The sequence below is a fragment of the Bombina bombina genome, chromosome 12 (genome assembly GCF_027579735.1).
Source record: "Bombina bombina isolate aBomBom1 chromosome 12, aBomBom1.pri, whole genome shotgun sequence".
Taxonomy (NCBI): Eukaryota; Metazoa; Chordata; class Amphibia; order Anura; family Bombinatoridae; genus Bombina; species Bombina bombina.
The window spans coordinates 145,212,110-145,232,848 of NC_069510.1; the positions used below are offsets into that span (position 1 = coordinate 145,212,110).

General features: G+C 37.7%; 1 protein-coding gene across 2 annotated transcripts in view; it reads right to left on the reverse strand.

Annotated features, from left to right (window-relative positions):
- STXBP1 (syntaxin binding protein 1) overlaps nucleotides 1–20,739 on the reverse strand; it is a 128,883-nt gene that overhangs the window by 88,049 nt on the left and 20,095 nt on the right. For both annotated transcript variants that reach the window (XM_053695926.1, XM_053695925.1), the window contains exons 2-4: nucleotides 4,241–4,290; nucleotides 4,001–4,082; nucleotides 3,680–3,756 (exon numbers count right to left, since the gene is read on the reverse strand). In XM_053695926.1, the coding sequence (XP_053551901.1) occupies nucleotides 3,680–3,756; nucleotides 4,001–4,082; nucleotides 4,241–4,290 (209 nt within the window). The remainder of the gene's footprint in view (nucleotides 1–3,679; nucleotides 3,757–4,000; nucleotides 4,083–4,240; nucleotides 4,291–20,739) is intronic.

Below are 20,739 nucleotides of genomic sequence, written 5' to 3' on the forward strand. Positions count from 1 at the left end.
GTTCTCACCCCAGAGTGATCACGCTTGCCTCTTAGTTCTGGTAATTTAGCCAAAACTTCAGTCATGACAGTAGCCATATCTTGTAATGTTATCTGTAATGGCTGCCCAGATGTACTAGGCGCCATAATATCACGCACCTCCCGGGCGGGAGATGCAGGTACTGACACGTGAGGCGAGTTAGTCGGCATAACTCTCCCCTCGCTGTTTGGTGAAATTTGTTCAATTTGTACAGATTGGCTTTTATTTAAAGTAGCATCAATACAGTTAGTACATAAATTTCTATTGGGCTCCACCTTGGCATTGGAACAAATGACACAGGTATCTTCCTCTGAATCAGACATGTTTAACACACTAGCAATAAACATGCAACTCGGTAACAATCTTATTTAACGAAAACGTACTGTGCCTCAAGAAGCACTAAACGATTAAATGACAGTTGAAATAATGAACTGAAAAACAGTTATAGCATCACTCTTAACAAACAACACAACTTGTTAGCAAAGGTTTGTTCCCATTAGTAAAGTAACACTAATTAAATTTTAAACATAAAAATTACAGAGCAACGTTTTAAATCACAGTCACTATATAAGTCTCACAGCTCTGCTGAGAGAATCTACCTCCCTTCAAAGAAGTTTGAAGACCCCTGAGTTCTGTTAGAGATGAACCGGATCATGCAGAAAATACAACAGTAACTGACTGGAAATTTTTGATGCGTAGCAAAGAGCGCCAAAAACGGCCCCTCCCTCTCACACACAGCAGTGAGAGAGAAACGAAACTGTCATAATTAAAACAAGCAAACTGCCAAGTGGAAAAATAATGCCCAAATATTTATTCACTCAGTACCTCATTAATGCAAACGATTCTACATTCCAGCAAAAACGTTTAACATAAAAAATACCTATTAAAAGGTTTAATGTACTTTTACAGAGTAATTCCGGTGAAATACCATCCCCAGAATACTAAAGTGTAGAGTATACATACATGTTCATTATAACGGTATGGCAGGATTTTCTCATCAATTCCATTCAGAAAATAAAAACTGCTACATACCTCAATGCAGATTCAACTGCCCGCTGTCCCCTGATCTGAAGTTTTTACCTCCCTCAGATGGCCGAGAAACAGCAATATGATCTTAACTACTCCGGTTAAAATCATAAGAAAAACTCTGGTAGATTCTTCTTCAAACTCTGCCAGAGAGGTAATAACACGCTCCGGTGCTATTGTAAAATAACAAACTTTTGATTGAAGTTCTAAAAACTAAGTATAATCACCATAGTCCTCTCACACCTCCTATCTAGTCTTTGGGTGCAAGAGAATGACTGGAGGTGACGTAGAGGGGAGGAGCTATATAGCAACTCTGCTGGGTGAATCCTCTTGCACTTCCTGTAGGGGAGCAGATAATATCCCAGAAGTAATGATGACCCGTGGACTGATCACACATAACAGAAGAAATACACACACACACATAAATACACACACACGCATAAATACACACACATACATAAATACACACACACACATAAATACACACACACACACATAAATACACACACACACATACATAAATACACACACATAAATACACACACACATAAATACACACACACACACATAAATACACACACACACACATAAATACACACACACATAAATACACACACATAAATACACACACATAAATACACACACACACACACATAAATACACACACACACACACATAAATACACACACACACACACATAAATACACACACACACACACATAAATACACACACACACACATAAATACACACACACACACACATAAATACACACACACACACATAAATACACACACACATAAATACACACACATAAATACACACACACACACACATAAATACATACACACACATAAATACATACACACATAAATACACACACACACACACACACACATAAATACACATACACACACACAAATACACACACACATAAATACACACAAATACACAGACACATAAATACACACACACACACATACACACACAAACACACATAAATACACACACACACACATAAATACACACACACACACACACACATAAATACAAATACACACACACATAAATACACATACACACACATAAATACACACACACATAAATACACACACACACAAATACACATACACACATAAATACACATACACACACATAAATACACACACACACAAATACACATACACACATAAATACACACACACACATAAATACACATACACACACATAAATACACATACACACATAAATACACACACACACATAAATGCACACACACACATAAATACGCACACACACACATAAATACACACACACACATAAATACACACACACACATAAATACACACACACACATAAATACACACACACACATAAATACACACACACACACAAATACACACACACACACATAAATACACACACACACATAAATACACACACACATAAATACACACACAAATACACACACACACATAAATACACACACACTTTAAAAGTAGCTTGAACTCAGTGTTGAATTTTGAGATAGCAAGAAATTAGTATTGTATGGCAGAGTGTTAGTATCTACGGTACCTACGGTATACAGACAGTGCTATTAATCATAGAAAAAATCAACTTCTTATAAGGTATTGTGTATCTAAATCCCACACAATTCAGCTGATATGTGTCAGAAGGGTAGTATCATTGACAGTACTAGCAAAATCAACTTATTGTAAGGTATCGTGTCTCAGAATCACATACAGGGCAGTTGCTAAGGTATGTTAAGGACTATAGCGATTGCTAGTCTGGCATAAAGCTCCTTCTATAGCGGTTACTCTGACTAATAAAATATCAAGGTAGCTATTATTCTATAAAGGACAACTGAGTAAGCAATTAAAAAAAGAGGTACTATAACCTTGTGAGAGTGCCCCTGACACACGTTTCACATTTTATAAGTTAATACTCATATAAAGGGTTAAACAAAGGCATTTAAGTCCACCATTAGGGGTTCAATATCCTAAAATAGGGGTTCAATATTCTAAAATAAGGATGCGGGTCTATGTTTGTAAATACATAGGTGAAGTTAGTTCTGGAAATGTTTTTTATTGGACGATATAAATTCTGAATATGTACTGATTGGTGCTTGTACACACTGAGGAAAATGAGTTTATTCATGTGAAATCCCATCAGTGTATTCCTTTAACTCCTCCATCTTAGTAATGCACAATATAATGATGCCAGCCTCTTGTCTATCCATAACAAAATATTGCTGGGTAGCAGGTAAGGCTACATAATAATGCAAACCTGTTCCCTTGGCATGGTGTTTGCAAGTGGCACATTTTACACCTTGGTGGTTAGAGCATAACAGATACAAAATAGATTAAGGAACTTCCTAACATTCAATAGAAAAACCATTTTTTTTATTAAAAGCTGAATAGCAGAACACTGAGTCACTCATTTTAGATTGGGGAATATTAATTCAGGAGTAATTAACAGATATAGATATATCTATATAGATAGAGTAGTTGATATATGGGAAAGTGATCCGGTAGAGGTGTTATGGACAAATACAGCGAGGGAACTGAAAAACACATTGTACATGGATAACACTATGCTGATGCTACACTTCAAATGGGAATGATTTTGTGTTGTTACCTTTTCAGATGGTGTGATCAAATACACAGCTTCCAGACTAGGGATCGGTTCCCTCCTTTTATTAATATCCTCAACAACTGCAAAGAGACATCAAAAACATAACATAAAACACACCCATTATACAGATATACAATATTAGTTTTATGGAATTAAGATGCAACCATTCCTCGCTGTTATGTATAGACTGGCCATTTTACATATGCCCCTCCTGCTTTGATTAAGCCCCTCCTTTTCTACATAGGCCATGCCCATTCAATATAACACTCTGCTATAATGGACACACAGCCTATGCATCCTATACACACAGACATAAATGCTTACTTGTAATTCCTTCTGTCATGATGTCTGTCATCTTGCAGCACGAAGATAACATGCGCATGCTGAGCTGATCCACCACCAGCACCTGCGGGCGCACAAAGAGACGCGCATCATATAGCGCAACCACAATGAGAAACTGGAATAAACTACCTTAGCCTTAAATGACATATAACGTTACAAACACAGCTTCCGTGAAACCGTGAAACATAAAACACAGTGACACACACAGGTGATTCACTTTACCTTCCATTCGCCTTTCTTCTTCACTTTACGGATCACGTCGTGCATGATCTCTGCAAAATAAGAAATAAAAAAAGATTCATATTCTGCAGTCTTGCATATTGCAACTTAGAGACCACAGAAAAGCATTAAGTCAAATATTTGTTTCTCATTAATTAATAAAACAAAAATCTGTCATCCAATATTTTAGCTACTTTAGTCTGTATTTGAAATACCAGTGTAAGCATGAAATGTCAGATTAAAGGTATTTTTACATAAAATGCTTAATAAGCAATGCAAATTGATGTGTGCTTGTGCAGTCAGTGTTATATTGGAGAAACCACTTATTGGATACAAGGATGCAACTCAAATTAAATGCAATTCAAATGGATTTGTGCCTATGCAGCTTTGTTATATTGGAGAAAACACTCAATTGATAAAACAATATGCATCTTAACCAAGTAGTAACAATATAAAAATAAGAATGCCAGACTTAATTTGAGCACATAAATCATCACTGATAACTATATGGTTACCTGATTCTGATTTTAGGTGATATACCATGAAATACATATAAAATGACAGGGGGTAAAGATTTGCTAAGAACATTTCGGCTAGATTTAGAGTTTGGTGTTAGCCGTCAAAAGCAGCGTTAAGGGGTCCTAACGCTGCTTTTGGCCGCCCGCTGGTATTTAGAGTCAGGCAGGAAAGGGTCTAACGCTCACTTCCCTGCCGCGATTCCAGGCTACCGCAGATCCCCTTACGCCAATTGCGTATCCTATCTTTTCAATGGGATCTGCCTAACGCTGGTATTTGGAGTCTTGGGACTATATGAATGTACTCACGTATAAACAACATATGATTAATATATATACAATATATGCTGTAACATAAATATGTACTCAAGTATATACAACATATGATTAATATATATATATATACAAAATATGCTGCAACATAAATATGTACTCACGTATATACAACATATGATTAATATATATACAATATATGCTGCAACATAAATATGTACTCAAGTATATACAACATATGATTAATATATATACAATATATGCTGTAACATAAATATGTACTCACGTATATACAACATATGATTAATATATATACAATATATGCTGCAACATAAATATGTACTCAAGTATATACAACATATGATTAATATATATACAATATATGCTGCAACATAAATATGTACTCAAGAATATACAACATATGATTAATATATATACAATGGGGGGTAGTTATCAAGCCGTCTACTTTTCTGGCTTCGCCGGCCCAATACGTCCGCCTAAGCTCGCCTACCTTCGCCACCGCGGACCTTGAATACGTTCGCCTAAGTTATCAAATAAAGCTGTCAAAAAGCTGCGGGGCGATGAGCAGCGGACTGTGACAGTTATCACTCATCCGATCTCGCTGCCCTTCGGCTTTTTCCCAGCTTTATTGCTAGCCTGTCACTAAGCACTCACACTAAACTGCACTGTTCTACCCCCTATACCGGCGCCCCCGGAGCCCCCCGCAACTAAATAAAGTTACTAACCCCTAAACCGCCGCTCCTAGACCCCGCCGCAACTCTTATAAATGTATTAACCCCTAAACCGCCGCTCCTAGACCCTGCCGCAACTCTTATAAATGTATTAACCCCTAAACCGCCGCTCCCGGACACCGCTGCCACCTACAGTATACCTAGTAACCCCTATCCTGCCCCCCCTACACCGTCGCCCTCTATTATAAAATTATTAACCCCTATCCTGCTGATCCCGCACCTCTCCGCAACTAAATAAATAGTTTAACCCCTAAACCGCCGCTCCATGAACCCGCCGCAACCTATATTAAACATATTAACCCCTATCCTGCCCCCCCTACACCGTCGCCACCTATAATAAATTTATTAACCCCTATCCTGCCCCCCACTACGCCGCCGCCACTGTAATAAAATTATTAACCCCTAAACCTAAGTCTAACCCTAACGCCCCCCTAACTTAAATATTAATTAAATAAATCTAAATAAATTAACTCTTATTAACTAAATGAATCCTATTTAAAACTAAATACTTACCTTTAAAATAAACCCTAATATAGCTACAATATAAATAAGAATTATATTCTAGCTATCTTAGGATTTATATTTATTTGACAGGTAACTTTCAATTTATTTTAACCATGTACAATAACTATTAAATAGTTATTAACTATTTAATAGCTTACCTAGCTAAAATAAAGAGAAATGTACCTGTGAAATAAATCCTAACCTAAGTTACAATTACACCTAACACTACACTATACTTTAATAAATTATTACTATTTAAAACTAAATACTTACCTGTAAAATAAACCCTAAGATAGCTACAATATAATTAATAATTATATTATAGCTATCTTAGGATTTATATTTATTTTACAGGTAACTTTGTATTTATTTTAGCTAGTTAGAATAGTTATTAAATAGTTATTAACTATTTAATAACTACCTAGCTAAAAGAAATACAAAATTACCTGTAAAATAAATCCTAACCTAAGTTACAATTAAACCTAATACTACACTATCATTAAATTAACTAAATAAACTACCTACAAATAACTACAATTAAATACAATTACATAAACTAACTAAAGTACAAAAAATAAAAAAAGCTAAGTTACAAAAAATAAAAAATTAAGTTACAAACACGTTAAAAATATTACAACAATTTTAAGCTACTTACACCTAATCTAAGCCCCCTAATAAAATAACAAACCCCCCAAAATAAGAAAAATCCCTACCCTATTCTAAATTAAATAAATTTCAAAGCTCTTTTACCTTACCAGCCCTTAAAAGGGCCATTTGTGGGGGCATGCCCCAAAAAGTTCAGCTCTTTTGCCTGTAAAAGAAAAATACAACCCCCCCCAACATTAAAACCCACCACCCACATACCCCTAATCTAACCCAAACCCCCCTTACAAAAACCTAACACTAATCCCCTGAAGATCATCCTACCTTGAGTCGTCTTCACTCAGCCGAGCCACCGATGGAACTGAAGAGGACATCCGGAGCGGAAGAAGTTAATCCTCCAAGCGGCGCTGAAGAAATCTTCCATCCGATGAAGTCATCATCCAGGCGGCGCTGAAGAAGTCTTTGATCCGGCCGATGTCATCTTCCAAGAGGCGCTGAAGATGTCTTCTATCCGGGTGAAGTCATCTTCCAAGCCGGGTCTTGAATCTTCCTTCCGCCGACGTGGAATCACCTTCTTCACCGACGGACTACGACGAATGACGGCTCCTTTAAGGGACGTCATCCAAGATGGCGTCCCCTCAATTCCGATTGGCTGATAGGATTCTATCAGCCAATCAGAATTAAGGTAGGAAAATTCTGATTGGCTGATGGAATCAGCCAATCGGATTGAGCTCGCATTCTATTGGCTGTTCCGATCAGCCAATAGAATGCGAGCTCAATCTGATTGGCTGATTGGATCAGCCAATCGGATTGAACTTGAATCTGATTGGCTGATTCCATCAGCCAATCAGATTTTCCTACCTTAATTCCGATTGGCTGATAGAATCCTATCAGCCAATCGGAATTGAGGGGACGCCATCTTGGATGACGTCCCTTAAAGGAGCCGTCATTCGTCGTAGTCCGTCGGTGAAGAAGGTGGTTCCGCGTCGGCGGAAGGAAGATTCAAGACCCGGCTTGGAAGATGACTTCACCCGGATAGAAGACATCTTCAGCGCCTCTTGGAAGATGACATCGGCCGGATCAAAGACTTCTTCAGCGCCGCCTGGATGATGACTTCATCGGATGGAAGATTTCTTCAGCGCCGCTTGGAGGATTAACTTCTTCCGCTCCGGATGTCCTCTTCAGTTCCATCGGTGGCTCGGCTGAGTGAAGACGACTCAAGGTAGGATGATCTTCAGGGGATTAGTGTTAGGTTTTTGTAAGGGGGGTTTGGGTTAGATTAGGGGTATGTGGGTGGTGGGTTTTAATGTTGCGGGGGGTTGTATTTTTCTTTTACAGGCAAAAGAGCTGAACTTTTTGGGGCATGCCCCCACAAATGGCCCTTTTAAGGGCTGGTAAGGTAAAAGAGCTTTGAAATTTATTTAATTTAGAATAGGGTAGGGATTTTTCTTATTTTGGGGGGTTTGTTATTTTATTAGGGGGCTTAGATTAGGTGTAAGTAGCTTAAAATTGTTGTAATATTTTTAACGTGTTTGTAACTTAATTTTTTATTTTTTGTAACTTAGCTTTTTTTATTTTTTGTACTTTAGTTAGTTTATGTAATTGTATTTAATTGTAGTTATTTGTAGGTAGTTTATTTAGTTAATTTAATGATAGTGTAGTATTAGGTTTAATTGTAACTTAGGTTAGGATTTATTTTACAGGTAATTTTGTATTTCTTTTAGCTAGGTAGTTATTAAATAGTTAATAACTATTTAATAGCTATTCTAACTAGCTAAAATAAATACAAAGTTACCTGTAAAATAAATATAAATCCTAAGATAGCTATAATATAATTATTAATTATATTGTAGCTATATTAGGGTTTATTTTAAAGGTAAGTATTTAGTTTTAAATAGGATTCATTTAGTTAATAAGAGTTAATTTATTTAGATTTATTTAATTAATTATTTAAGTTAGGGGGCGTTAGGGTTAGGGTTAGACTTAGGTTTAGGGGTTAATAATTTTATTACAGTGGCGGCGGCGTAGTGGGGGGCAGGATAGGGGTTAATAAATTTATTATAGGTGGCGACGGTGTAGGGGGGGCAGGATAGGGGTTAATACATTTAATATAGGTTGCGGCGGGTTCAGGGAGCGGCGGTTTAGGGGTTAATACATTTATTATAGTTGCGGTGGGCTCCGGGAGCGGCGGTTTAGGGGGTAATAACTTTATTTAGTTGCGGCGGTGTAGGGGGGGTCAGATTAGCGGTGTTTAGACTCGGGGTACATGTTAGGGTGTTAGGTGTAGACAGCTCCCATAGGAATCAATGGGATGTCTGTCAGCAGCGAACTTGTACTTTCGCTATGGTTAGACTCCCATTGATTCCTATGGGATCCGCCGCCTCCAGGCTGGCGCTTTGAAAACCAGGTACGCTGGGCCGTAAAAGTGCCGAGCGTACCTGCTAGTTTTTTGATAACTAGCAAAAGTAGTGAGATTGTGCCGCACTTGTGTGCGGAACATCTGGAGTGACGTAAGAATCGATCGGTGTCGGACTGAGTCTGGCGGATCGAAGTTTACGTCACAAAATTCTACTTTTGCCGGTCTCGAGCCTTTGATAACTAAGGCGAATCAGCCGCGCCACAAATACGCTGCGGAATTCCAGCGTATTTGAGGTTGACGGCTTGATAACTAGGCCCCTATATATGTTGCAACATAAATATGTACTCAAGTATATACAACATATGATTAATATATATACAATATATGCTGTAACATAAATATGTACTCACGTATATACAACATATGATTAATATATATATACAATATATGCTGTAACATAAATATGTACTCACGTATATACAACATATGATTAATATATATACAATATATGCTGTAACATAAATATGTACTGAAGTATATACAACATATGATTAATATATATACAATATATGCTGTAACATAAATATGTACTCAAGTATATACAACATATGATTAATATATATACAATATATGCTGCAACATAAATATGTACTCAAGTATATACAACATATGATTAATATATATACAATATATGCTGCAACATAAATATGTACTCAAGAATATACAACATATGATTAATATATATACAATATATGTTGCAACATAAATATGTACTCAAGTATATACAACATATGATTAATATATATACAATATATGCTGTAACATAAATATGTACTCACGTATATACAACATATGATTAATATATATATACAATATATGCTGTAACATAAATATGTACTCACGTATATACAACATATGAATAATATATATACAATATATGCTGTAACATAAATATGTACTGAAGTATATACAACATATGATTAATATATATACAATATATGCTGTAACATAAATATGTACTCAAGTATATACAACATATGATTAATATATATATATACAAAATATGCTGCAACATAAATATGTACTCACGTATATACAACATATGATTAATATATATACAATATATGCTGTAACATAAATATGTACTCAAGTATATACAACATATGATTAATATATATACAAAATAAAATACAGACGCAGAGCAGACAAAGTCTGATTTATTTAAACTCTGTAATTGTAGTTGGTGGAGTTTGGCCATTAAAAACCAATTACAGCAAACAAGACAATAATGCGTTTTAAACATTTTCAAATGCACTCAGTATGTAATCTTGTAATTACAAGGTTTGTACTGTCCCTTTAAACTGATTGCTTTATATATGCCCAGTATAGGTTGGCAATTAAAGGAATAGGAAAGTCATAATTAAACTTACATGATTTAGATAGAGCAGGTTATTTTAAGACACTTTTAAATTGACTTCTGTTTTCAAATGTGCTTCGTTCTCTTGGTATCCCTTGTTTAAAAAGAATACGCACATATTCTACACTAGTGGGAGCTAGCTGCTGATTGGTGCCTGCACACATTGTGATTGGATAACTAGATGTTTTCAGCTAGCAGCCAGTAGTGCAATACTGTTCCTTCAACAAATGATAACAAGAGAACGAAGCAAATTTGATAATAGAAGCAAATTGAAAAGTTGTATGTTCTATCCAAATCACGAAAGAACATTTTGGGGTTTCCTGTCCCTTTAACAGTTTTCCACTGCCCTCTAAAGCTCTCTGCCATCCAATTAACAGCATACGCACAACTGCCAGTGCCACTGCACATGCGCTTATTGGATCAGCTGTCCTGGGTTATCTCAGTAGCATACACAGGATGAGAAAATACCTTTTTATGCAGTTGTGCCAGCAACCAATCAGCGGCTGGGAATGAGCTCACGTCTCAGCTGTTTCCTAGGAAACCGACAAGCAACCTCACTACGCTTATAACAGGCATTCCGTGTCTGCAGATTTGTATCTTTGCAGATGTGCCCACAGGTTGTTGTTGAGTAGAAAATTATAATTTTCTTTTTACTTTTAGAAAATATTATTGAAGAAATTCTATTTCCTCTTAGGAAAATAATTAAAACAAGCTGCTATTTTCCCTAGCACAGCCACACCCACCAACACCACACCCACTCCAGCCATGTAACAACCACTCACACCCACTCCAGCCATGTAACAACTACTCACACCCACCAACACCACACCCACTCCAGCCATGTAACAACCACTCACACCCATTCCAGCCATGTAACAACCACTCATACCCACCAACAAGACACCCACTCCAGCCATGTAACAACCACTCATACCCACCAACACCACACCCACTCCAGCCATGTATCAACCACTCACACCCACTCCAGCCATGTAACAACTACTCACACCCACCAACACCACACCCACTCCAGCCATGTAACAACCACTCACACCCACTCCAGCCATGTAACAACTACTCACACCCACCAACACCACACCCACTCCAGCCATGTAACAACCACTCATACCCACCAACACCACACCCACTCCAGCCATGTAACAACCACTCACACCCACTCCAGCCATGTAACAACCACTCACACCCACCAACACCACACCCACTCCAGCCATGTAACAACCACTCACACCCACTCCAGCCATGTAACAACCACTCACACCCACCAACACCACGCCCACTCCAGCCATGTAACAACCACTCACACCCACTCCAGCCATGTAACAACCACTCACACCCACCAACACCACACCCACTCCAGCCATGTAACAACCACCCACACCCACTCCAGCCATGTAACAACCACTCACACCCACCACCACACCCACTCCAGCCATGTAACAGCCACTCACACCCACCAACACCACACCCACTCCAGCCATGTAACAACCACTCACACCCACCAACACCATACCCACTCCAGCCATGTAACAACCACTCACACCCACCAACACCACGCCCACTCCAGCCATGTAACAACCACTCACACCCACCAACACCACACCCACTCCAGCCATGTAACAACCACTCACACCCACCAACACCACACCCACTCCAGTCATGTAACAACCACTCACATCCACCAACACCACACCCACTCCAGTCATGTAACAACCACTCACACCCACCAACACCACACTCACACCAGCCATGTAACATCCACTCACACCCACCAACACCACGCCCACTCCAGCCATGTGACATCCACTCACACCCACCAACACCACGCCCTCTCCAGCTATGTAACATTCACTCACACCCACCACCATGCCCACTCCAGCCATGTAACATCAACTCACGCCCATGGCCCACTTTGTCTCAGTCCTGAGGTCTCACCGATGGGCCCTTAGCATTAAAGGGACAGTAAAGTCAAAAATTAAACTTTCATGATTCAGACAGAGCGTGTTATTTAAACAGCTTTTCAATTTTCTTAGTTAAGAAATTTGCTTTATTCTCTTGGAATCCTTTAGCACTTCTGGTAGCTAGCTGAACACACTGGATGAGCCAATAACAAAAGGCATATGTGTATAGCGACCAATCAGCAGCTAGCTCCAGTAGTGGATTTACTGTCCCTTTAAGGAAAATAGGCATCATTTTAGAGATTTATACGGATGAAGGGGATTCTTCTTTTGTAACTAGTGGCAGATTTAAAATATTTATGAATAATCAATTTTTCATAATTGGCGTGCATAAAATTTCCTTTAAATCTAAAGAATGAACTTTAGTTTCACTGATAAATGTATGTGTTTTACGTGCTTTAAAAATCTTTTACATTTTGTTGTCACTCTATAGACTTTCTTTTTGTTTTGTAATAATTTGGATATTGATGAACCTGCATTTATTTATATATCTGTCCGCCCTAAACAAAGTAAAGTAAGTTTAATTGTAAATATCATGTTCCTTTAGGGAAACTCAAGTAAAAATTAATTCCATTAATAAAAGGTGCACAGCCTTTTTATATTTGCACTTTTAAGTCACCAGCTCCTACTGAGCATGTGCAAGAAGTCACAGAATATACATATATGCATTTGTGATTGGCTGATGGCTGTCACATGGTATTATATGCATTTGTGATTGGCTGATGGCTGTCACATGGTACGTATATGCATTTGTGATTGGCTGATGGCTGTCACATGGTACGTATATGAATTTGTAATTGGCTGTCACATGATACAAGAGTAGTGGAAATAGACATCATTTTGAAATTTGTCATAAAAAAATCTACTACTCATGACCCTGCTACTCATTTGAGGTTCAAACTTGAAGTGCTATTGCATTGTCTTTTTATTGTGTATGTGTTGTTGATGCAAATCTACTGTATTTACTGGTCCTTAAACATCAATGTAGCCTGTGTTCATCATGAAGGAGAATCACAGAAACCAGCAGATTAATGCCCCTTTAAATTACTAAAGTAAATTTCAGCAAAACATTAAAAATAAATGCCTTTTACACAGTTATACCTGAAAACATAATGTTCCTAATGTCAAAAATGAATAGAATGCCCCTTTAACTCTATATTATACATATAAACCATTTGACCCTATCTGCTTTATACAAATGAGTCACATGACCTGAGTGTATATACACAACTCACGGACACATGAATCAGGTCTGATAGGTTTCCAATTTATTGCATCCTCTGCTGACTCTTGCCAGGATCTAATTGGGAAGCCGACAGATGGTCTTCATAAATTATATGAATTTACTCTTCAAACTGTCAGCTAAGATCAATATACCTCTTTTTGTCTCTTAACAATATTTTAGAAGGCCCTTCCTAATATAGCAGAGCTTACAGTAGGGGAGAGCAGAGAACACATTAATCAGCTGGGGGAGGTGTGCATCTGTTTGTGGTACAGACAGAAAAAGTGAGTAGATGATCCTACACCTCTCTCAGTAGAGGTGCCACAAGGCTCTGTCCTGGGTCCATTATTTTGTTTCGATCTATGCATCCTCCCTTGGAAAACGTATACAGTATCTATCTTTGGGTTTTAGAAACACTTTTATGGTAAGGATACCCAAATCTGTCTTTCCTCTCCTGATATTGTTCATTCTCTACTCAACCAGGTCACCAACTGTCTCTCTGCAATGTCCTCCTGGATGTCTCCACACTACCTCCAACTCAATATGTTAGATTATATCTCCTGATGTTGTATGGGGATGAGAAGTTGAAACATGTCATTTCGGGATGTCTATTTGAAGAGCTTGACCTTATGGAATTTACTTTTCCCCAGTTTGTTACCATGTACGATTCAGAGATCCTGGTCAACTCACAATGGCACTTATAGATGTGGGAGCTTGCACTGTAATGCTTGTGATTTTATCCAGGTTATTAATTCATTACTTTCTGACAAAACTGGGGAGGTATTTAAAACTAGGGGATGTATTCATTGTTTCACCCATTTTGTCATGTACCTCATAAAATGCTTTAATTGTTACCTTCAGTATGTTGGCATTACCACTAGGGAAGTTAGGTCCTGCATTATTGAACACTTGGGTAACATTAGATGAATTGAACTATGTTCAGCCCTAGCTCGTCTTTTTTTTTTTAATGTTCACAACAACAAAACTAGTACATTGAGATGGACTGCTATTGAAAAGGTTATTGTCTCCATGAGAGAAGGTGACAAACAACAATTATTAGGCAGACAGGAAGTCTATTGGAATAAATACCCAATTCAATTCACAATTTGATGTGATTAACTATTGGGAGTAACATTATTTGCTATATTAATACAACACACAGAGAAAGTCCAGCACTCACTTACAAGTTCTCAGCTAAGATTAAAAGCAAAAATGGAAGAGTTAGTTACCGCATCGGGCCAAATGGGACAAGCTCAGGTACCACGTCAAGGTCCTCTCCAATACCTGAGACCCTAAAACAGCCACACAATGCAAGCTTTCAAATCCAAACAAACTGAAAACAAGGGAAGGGTGCACAGGAATATGTAACCACCCTAGACATATACAAAACACGGAAGGGAACTGCACTCTCATACCGGACCGGGTACACATCCTATGACCCTGCAACATGCTCAGCCCTGGGTGCCACTGGCACTCACAGGAAGCTGTGCTGTCCCCAGAGCCACAAGCAGTTAACCCCAGACAGGTCTGGGTGCAAGAACCATAGGGAAAATTACAAAACAAATTAATACAACACACAGAGAAAGTCCAGCACTCACAAGCTCTCAGCTAAGATTAAAAGCAAAAATGGAAGAGTTAGTTACCGCATCGGGCCAAATGGGACAAGCTCAGGTACCACGTCAAGGTCTCTTCCAAAACCTGGGTCCCTAAACAGCCACACAATGCAAGCTCTCAATCCAACAAACTGGGAACAAGTGAAGGGTGCACAGGCTTATGTAATCACCCTAGACAAATACAAAACACGGAAGGGGACTGGCACTCTCATACTGGACTGGGTACACATCCCATGACCCTGCAACATGCACAGCCCTGGGTGCACAATAGCACTCTCAGGAAGCTGCACTGTCCCCAGAGTCACAGGCAGTTAACCCCAGACAGGTTTGGGTGCAAGGCCCATAGGAAAAATTACAAAACAAATTAATACAACACACAGAGAAAGTCCAGCACTCACAAGCTCTCAGCTAAGATTAAAAGCAAAAATGGAAGAGTTAGTTACCGCATCTGGCCAAATGGGACAAGCCCAGGTACCACGTCAAGGTCTCTTCCAAACCTTGTTTGCTATATTAAACAGCGATATTAAGTTTATTAAAATATTTTTTATCATTATACTATTAATTGTAATACACAGTGAGATACGGTTTTGTATTTGCAGATTGTCTTGTACATATTTACTAATTAACCACAGACCCTTTTCATTTATATGGAGTAAGATTTATTGTATAGCTCAGATTGTCATGAAACGGTTAAGAGGATTTATTTTATTCAACCAATGAAATTGTATGTTTAGGATTTTTAAGGAGCTGCCCAGTTTGGGTATTTAGATCTATGATTATGTCCTTTAAGGATGAAACACAATAGATCTGTTGTTTCTATATCATTTTTTTCAACAATCTATATGGCATAATAAAGCATTGTGTTTGTATTAATTTAAAAGGACAGTCAACATTAGAATTTTTATTGTTTAAAAATATAGATGATCCATTTATTACCCATTTTCCAACATGGTTATATAAATATACTTTTTACCTCTGTTATTATCTTGTATTAAAGCCTTTGCAGACTGCCCCCTTAATTCAGTTCTTTTGACAGACTTGCATTTTAACCAATTAGTGGTGACTCCTAGGTAACTCCATGGGCTTGAGCACATTAACTATATGGAACACATGAACTAACACCCTCTAGTGGTGAGAGACTGTCAAAATGCTCTGACATAAGAGGTGGCCTTCAAGGGCTAAGAAATTAGCATATGAGCATACCTAGGTTTAACTTTCAACTAAGAATACCAAGAGAACAAAGCAAAAGCAATGATAAAAGTAAATTGGAAAGTTGTTTAAAATTACATGCCCTAATAAATTCATGAAAGTTTAACCCTTTGAGTGCTAATGATGGCTCTGAGGCACTCACCACTAGAGGGTGTTAGTTCACGTATTTCATATAGATAACACTGTGCTCGTGAAGTTATCTGGGAGCAGGCACTGATTGGCTAGACTGCAAGTCTGTCAAAAGAACTGAAAAAAGGGGCAGTTTGCAGAGGCTTAGATACAAGATAATCACAGAGGTTAAAAGTATATTATTATAACTGTGTTGCTTGTGCAAAACTGGGGAATGGGTAATAAAGGGATTATCTATCTTTTAAAACAATACAAATTCTGGTGTAGACTGTTCCTTTAAAGGACCATGAAACTCAGTAGAATAGCAAAGTCAGTAAACACATAATAAAAAGACAATGCACAAGCACTTAGTTTGAATTTCTTAGTAGATTTCTTTCTGACAAACTTTAAACTTAGTTCTATTTTCCCTCCCACTGCATCATGTGACAGCCATCAGCCAATCAGAAATGCATATACGTATATTCTGTGAATCTTGCACATGCTCAGTAGGAGCTGGTGCCTCAGAAAGTGTAAATATAAAAAGACTGTGCACATTTAGATAATGGAAGTGTCCGCTGCAGCTTGCCTCTGGTGGACTGAATTCCGCTGCCGTGCTTGCATGCAATCCCGCCCCCTGTCCGTGCAGGAGCTGTCAATCTCCCTGGTCGGACGAGACCGGGGAGATTTAAATTCGCCTCCTAAGTGGCGAAAGGTTAGGGAAGCAGCGGTCTTGTGACCGCTGCTTGTTAAATACGGTTTGCAAGTTCTCTTATGACAACCTGCAGTCGTAGGGGGTCGAAGGCTGGCGAAAGCCTATAATAAATCGACCCCTTAGGGCCTGATGATCTAAAGTTCTCAGGTGAGCTGATCTAAAATGATCCTCCAGCACTACAAGATCCCTAGTGAATTCATTAAAGGCAGATTTTCTATACTTTTCCAAGGTGTGTTCCCTGCATTTCTGTATATGAAGGAGAGACAAGCCCAGTGCAATATAGCACTACATGACATGACAGTTCTGCTGCATTTACACTTTGTGATTTCTATTCTATATTACTTTACACTTCAGATTAAATTTTATTACATTTAAATGTTGCACTTTCTATTTTGTATTTTATTTTGTATACAGTAGTGTATTTAAGATTGTGATCTTACAAATTCTGATTATGCTTTCACAGTTTCTGTGTAACTTTGACACATTAGGATCATACTTTGTATGTTGACACATTAGGATCATACTTTGTATGTTTATGTGCATTTTTTACAAATTACAATGGACTTTGTGTTTCTTGTATTTAGAATTAGACTTAAAAACTGACAACTTCAGTTTCCCAGAGAGCTTCATTACTTTCTTTGGGCCTGATAAGCAAAGATTCGCTAGTTAGGAGAGAAATTATAGTGCATACTTCACAAGGGCTGCACTCACTGAATTCTCTAAGTAAAAGGGCAGAACCTAGAAGTCCCAGAGAGATAAGTGATGCTTTTGATAGAAAGTAATGAGGCTCTCTGGTATACAGAATTTCACAGGAGAGAGAAAAGGTAAATGGAGAACACCTGTGGCTGATATAAAGGCTCAGTTTGTATCAATCACAAAATAAACTGAAATGATTTCACTACACTTTAACTTGCTTTTGTCTATAGTTTAGAATATATTACTTTTCTGTCAGCTAAATAAGTGTATTGTGAATTTTGAACAATCATCCCCTGCATATAGCTCGGAAGACAAATCAGCGAGAACAGCTTGTTTAAAATGCTTACAGCATTTCACAAGACTTGTGAGAGAGCTTCAGACATACCATGGAAACTCCCCTGTTCAGCCCAGTGAACTGCCCTGTCCCATCCCACTTTCTAAAGCTGTGTTTTATTTTACAATAGAGAAAATACAAAGTTCAATGTAAGCTGTAAAAGTTACACAGAAATACACAAAGTATCCTAATTTGTTAAAGTAGCACAGAAACTTTCAAAACATAATCAGAATTTGTAAAATCACAGCTGGATCGAAATGTAAATGTATTAAAATATATAATAGAAAATGCAAAGCTTAAATGTAATACTGAAAGGATCCAATCTGAAATGTAAAGTGATATAAAATGCAAAGCACAAAGTGTAAATGTAACAAAACTCTCATATCATGCAGGTATCTCATAAACAGAAATGACAGAGATCTTGCAGTGCTGGAGAGTTATTTTTTGAACATTCAGTGAGTTCAGCTCCTGTGAAGTCTGCACTACAATTTCTTTCCAAGCAGGAGAATATTTTATCATCAGGCCCTTATAGACCACAATTGAAAATGAACACTTTATTGCTTATCTCTCCTAACCCCCACAGGGAGTGTACTTTTATCTGCTAGCTATGTTTGCACAGTTTTTCCATAAACTAAAGTCAAAATTAAATGTTTATGATTCAGATAAAGCAGCAGTTTAAGAGACTTTCCAATTTACTTCATTTTCAAATTGTACAGTCTTTTTAGATGCACACTTTCTGAGGCACGAGCTACTACTGAGCATGTGCAAAAGTTCACACATATCCTAGTCTGTGATTGGCTGTCACATGATACAGTGGGCTGGCAAAGTGATATTGTATTGTCTTTATATTCTGATCTTATTAAAGGGATATGAAACATAAACATGTTCTTTTGTGAATCAGACAAAGGATACAATTTTAAAAAGTTTACAAATTTAGTTTTTATCAAATTTGCTTTGTTCCCATGACATTCTTTGTTGAAGATATACGTAGGTAGAATCTGGAGCACTATATGGTAGGAACTACTGCTGCCATCTAATGCTCGTGCAGATGGATAACACTTTTGATAATGTAATTCAACTGTTTTTAATGGTCCTTATTGTATAGAAACTTTCAGTATAGATAGGGATAATACAGGCAAAATCAGCTATTTAAAGAGACAGTCTACCATAGAATTGTTATTGTTTTAAAAGATAGATAATCCCTTTATTACCCATTCCCCAGTTTTGCACAACCAACACGGTTATAGTAATATACGTTTTACCTCTGTGATTACCTTGTATCTAAGCCTCTGCACACTGCCCCTTATCTCAGGTATATTAATATATGTTTTACCTCTGTGATTACCTTGTATCTAACCCTCTGCAGACTGCCCCTTATCTCAGTTATATTAATATACTTTTTACCTCTGTGATTACCTTGTATCTAACCCTCTGCAGACTGCCCCCTTATCTCAGTTATATTAATATACGTTTTACATCTGTGATTACCTTGTATCTAAGCCTCTGCAGACTGCCCCTTATCTCAGTTATATTAATATACTTTTTACCTCTGTGATTACTTTGTATCTAAGCCTCTGCAGACTGCTCCTTATCTCAGTTATATTAATATACTTTTTACCTCTGTGATTACCCTGTATCTAAGGCTCTGCAGATTGCCCCTTATCTCAGTTATATTAATATACTTTTTACCTCTGTGATTACCTTGTATCTAACCCTCTGCAGACTGCCCCTTATCTCAGTTATATTAATATACGTTTTACCTCTGTGATTACCTTGTATCTAACCCTCTGCAGACTGCCCCTTATCTCAGTTATATTAATATACTTTTTACCTCTGTGATTACCTTGTATCTAACCCTCTGCAGACTGCCCTCTTATCTCAGTTATATTAATATACGTTTTACATCTGTGATTACCTTGTATCTAAGCCTCTGCAGACTGCCCCTTATCTCAGTTATATTAATATACTTTTTACCTCTGTGATTACTTTGTATCTAAGCCTCTGCAGACTGCTCCTTATCTCAGTTATATTAATATACTTTTTACCTCTGTGATTACCCTGTATCTAAGCCTCTGCAGATTGCCCCTTATCTCAGTTATATTAATATACTTTTTACCTCTGTGATTACCCTGTATCTAACCCTCTGCAGACTGCTCCTTATCTCAGTTATATTAATATACTTTTTACCTCTGTGATTACCTTGTATCTA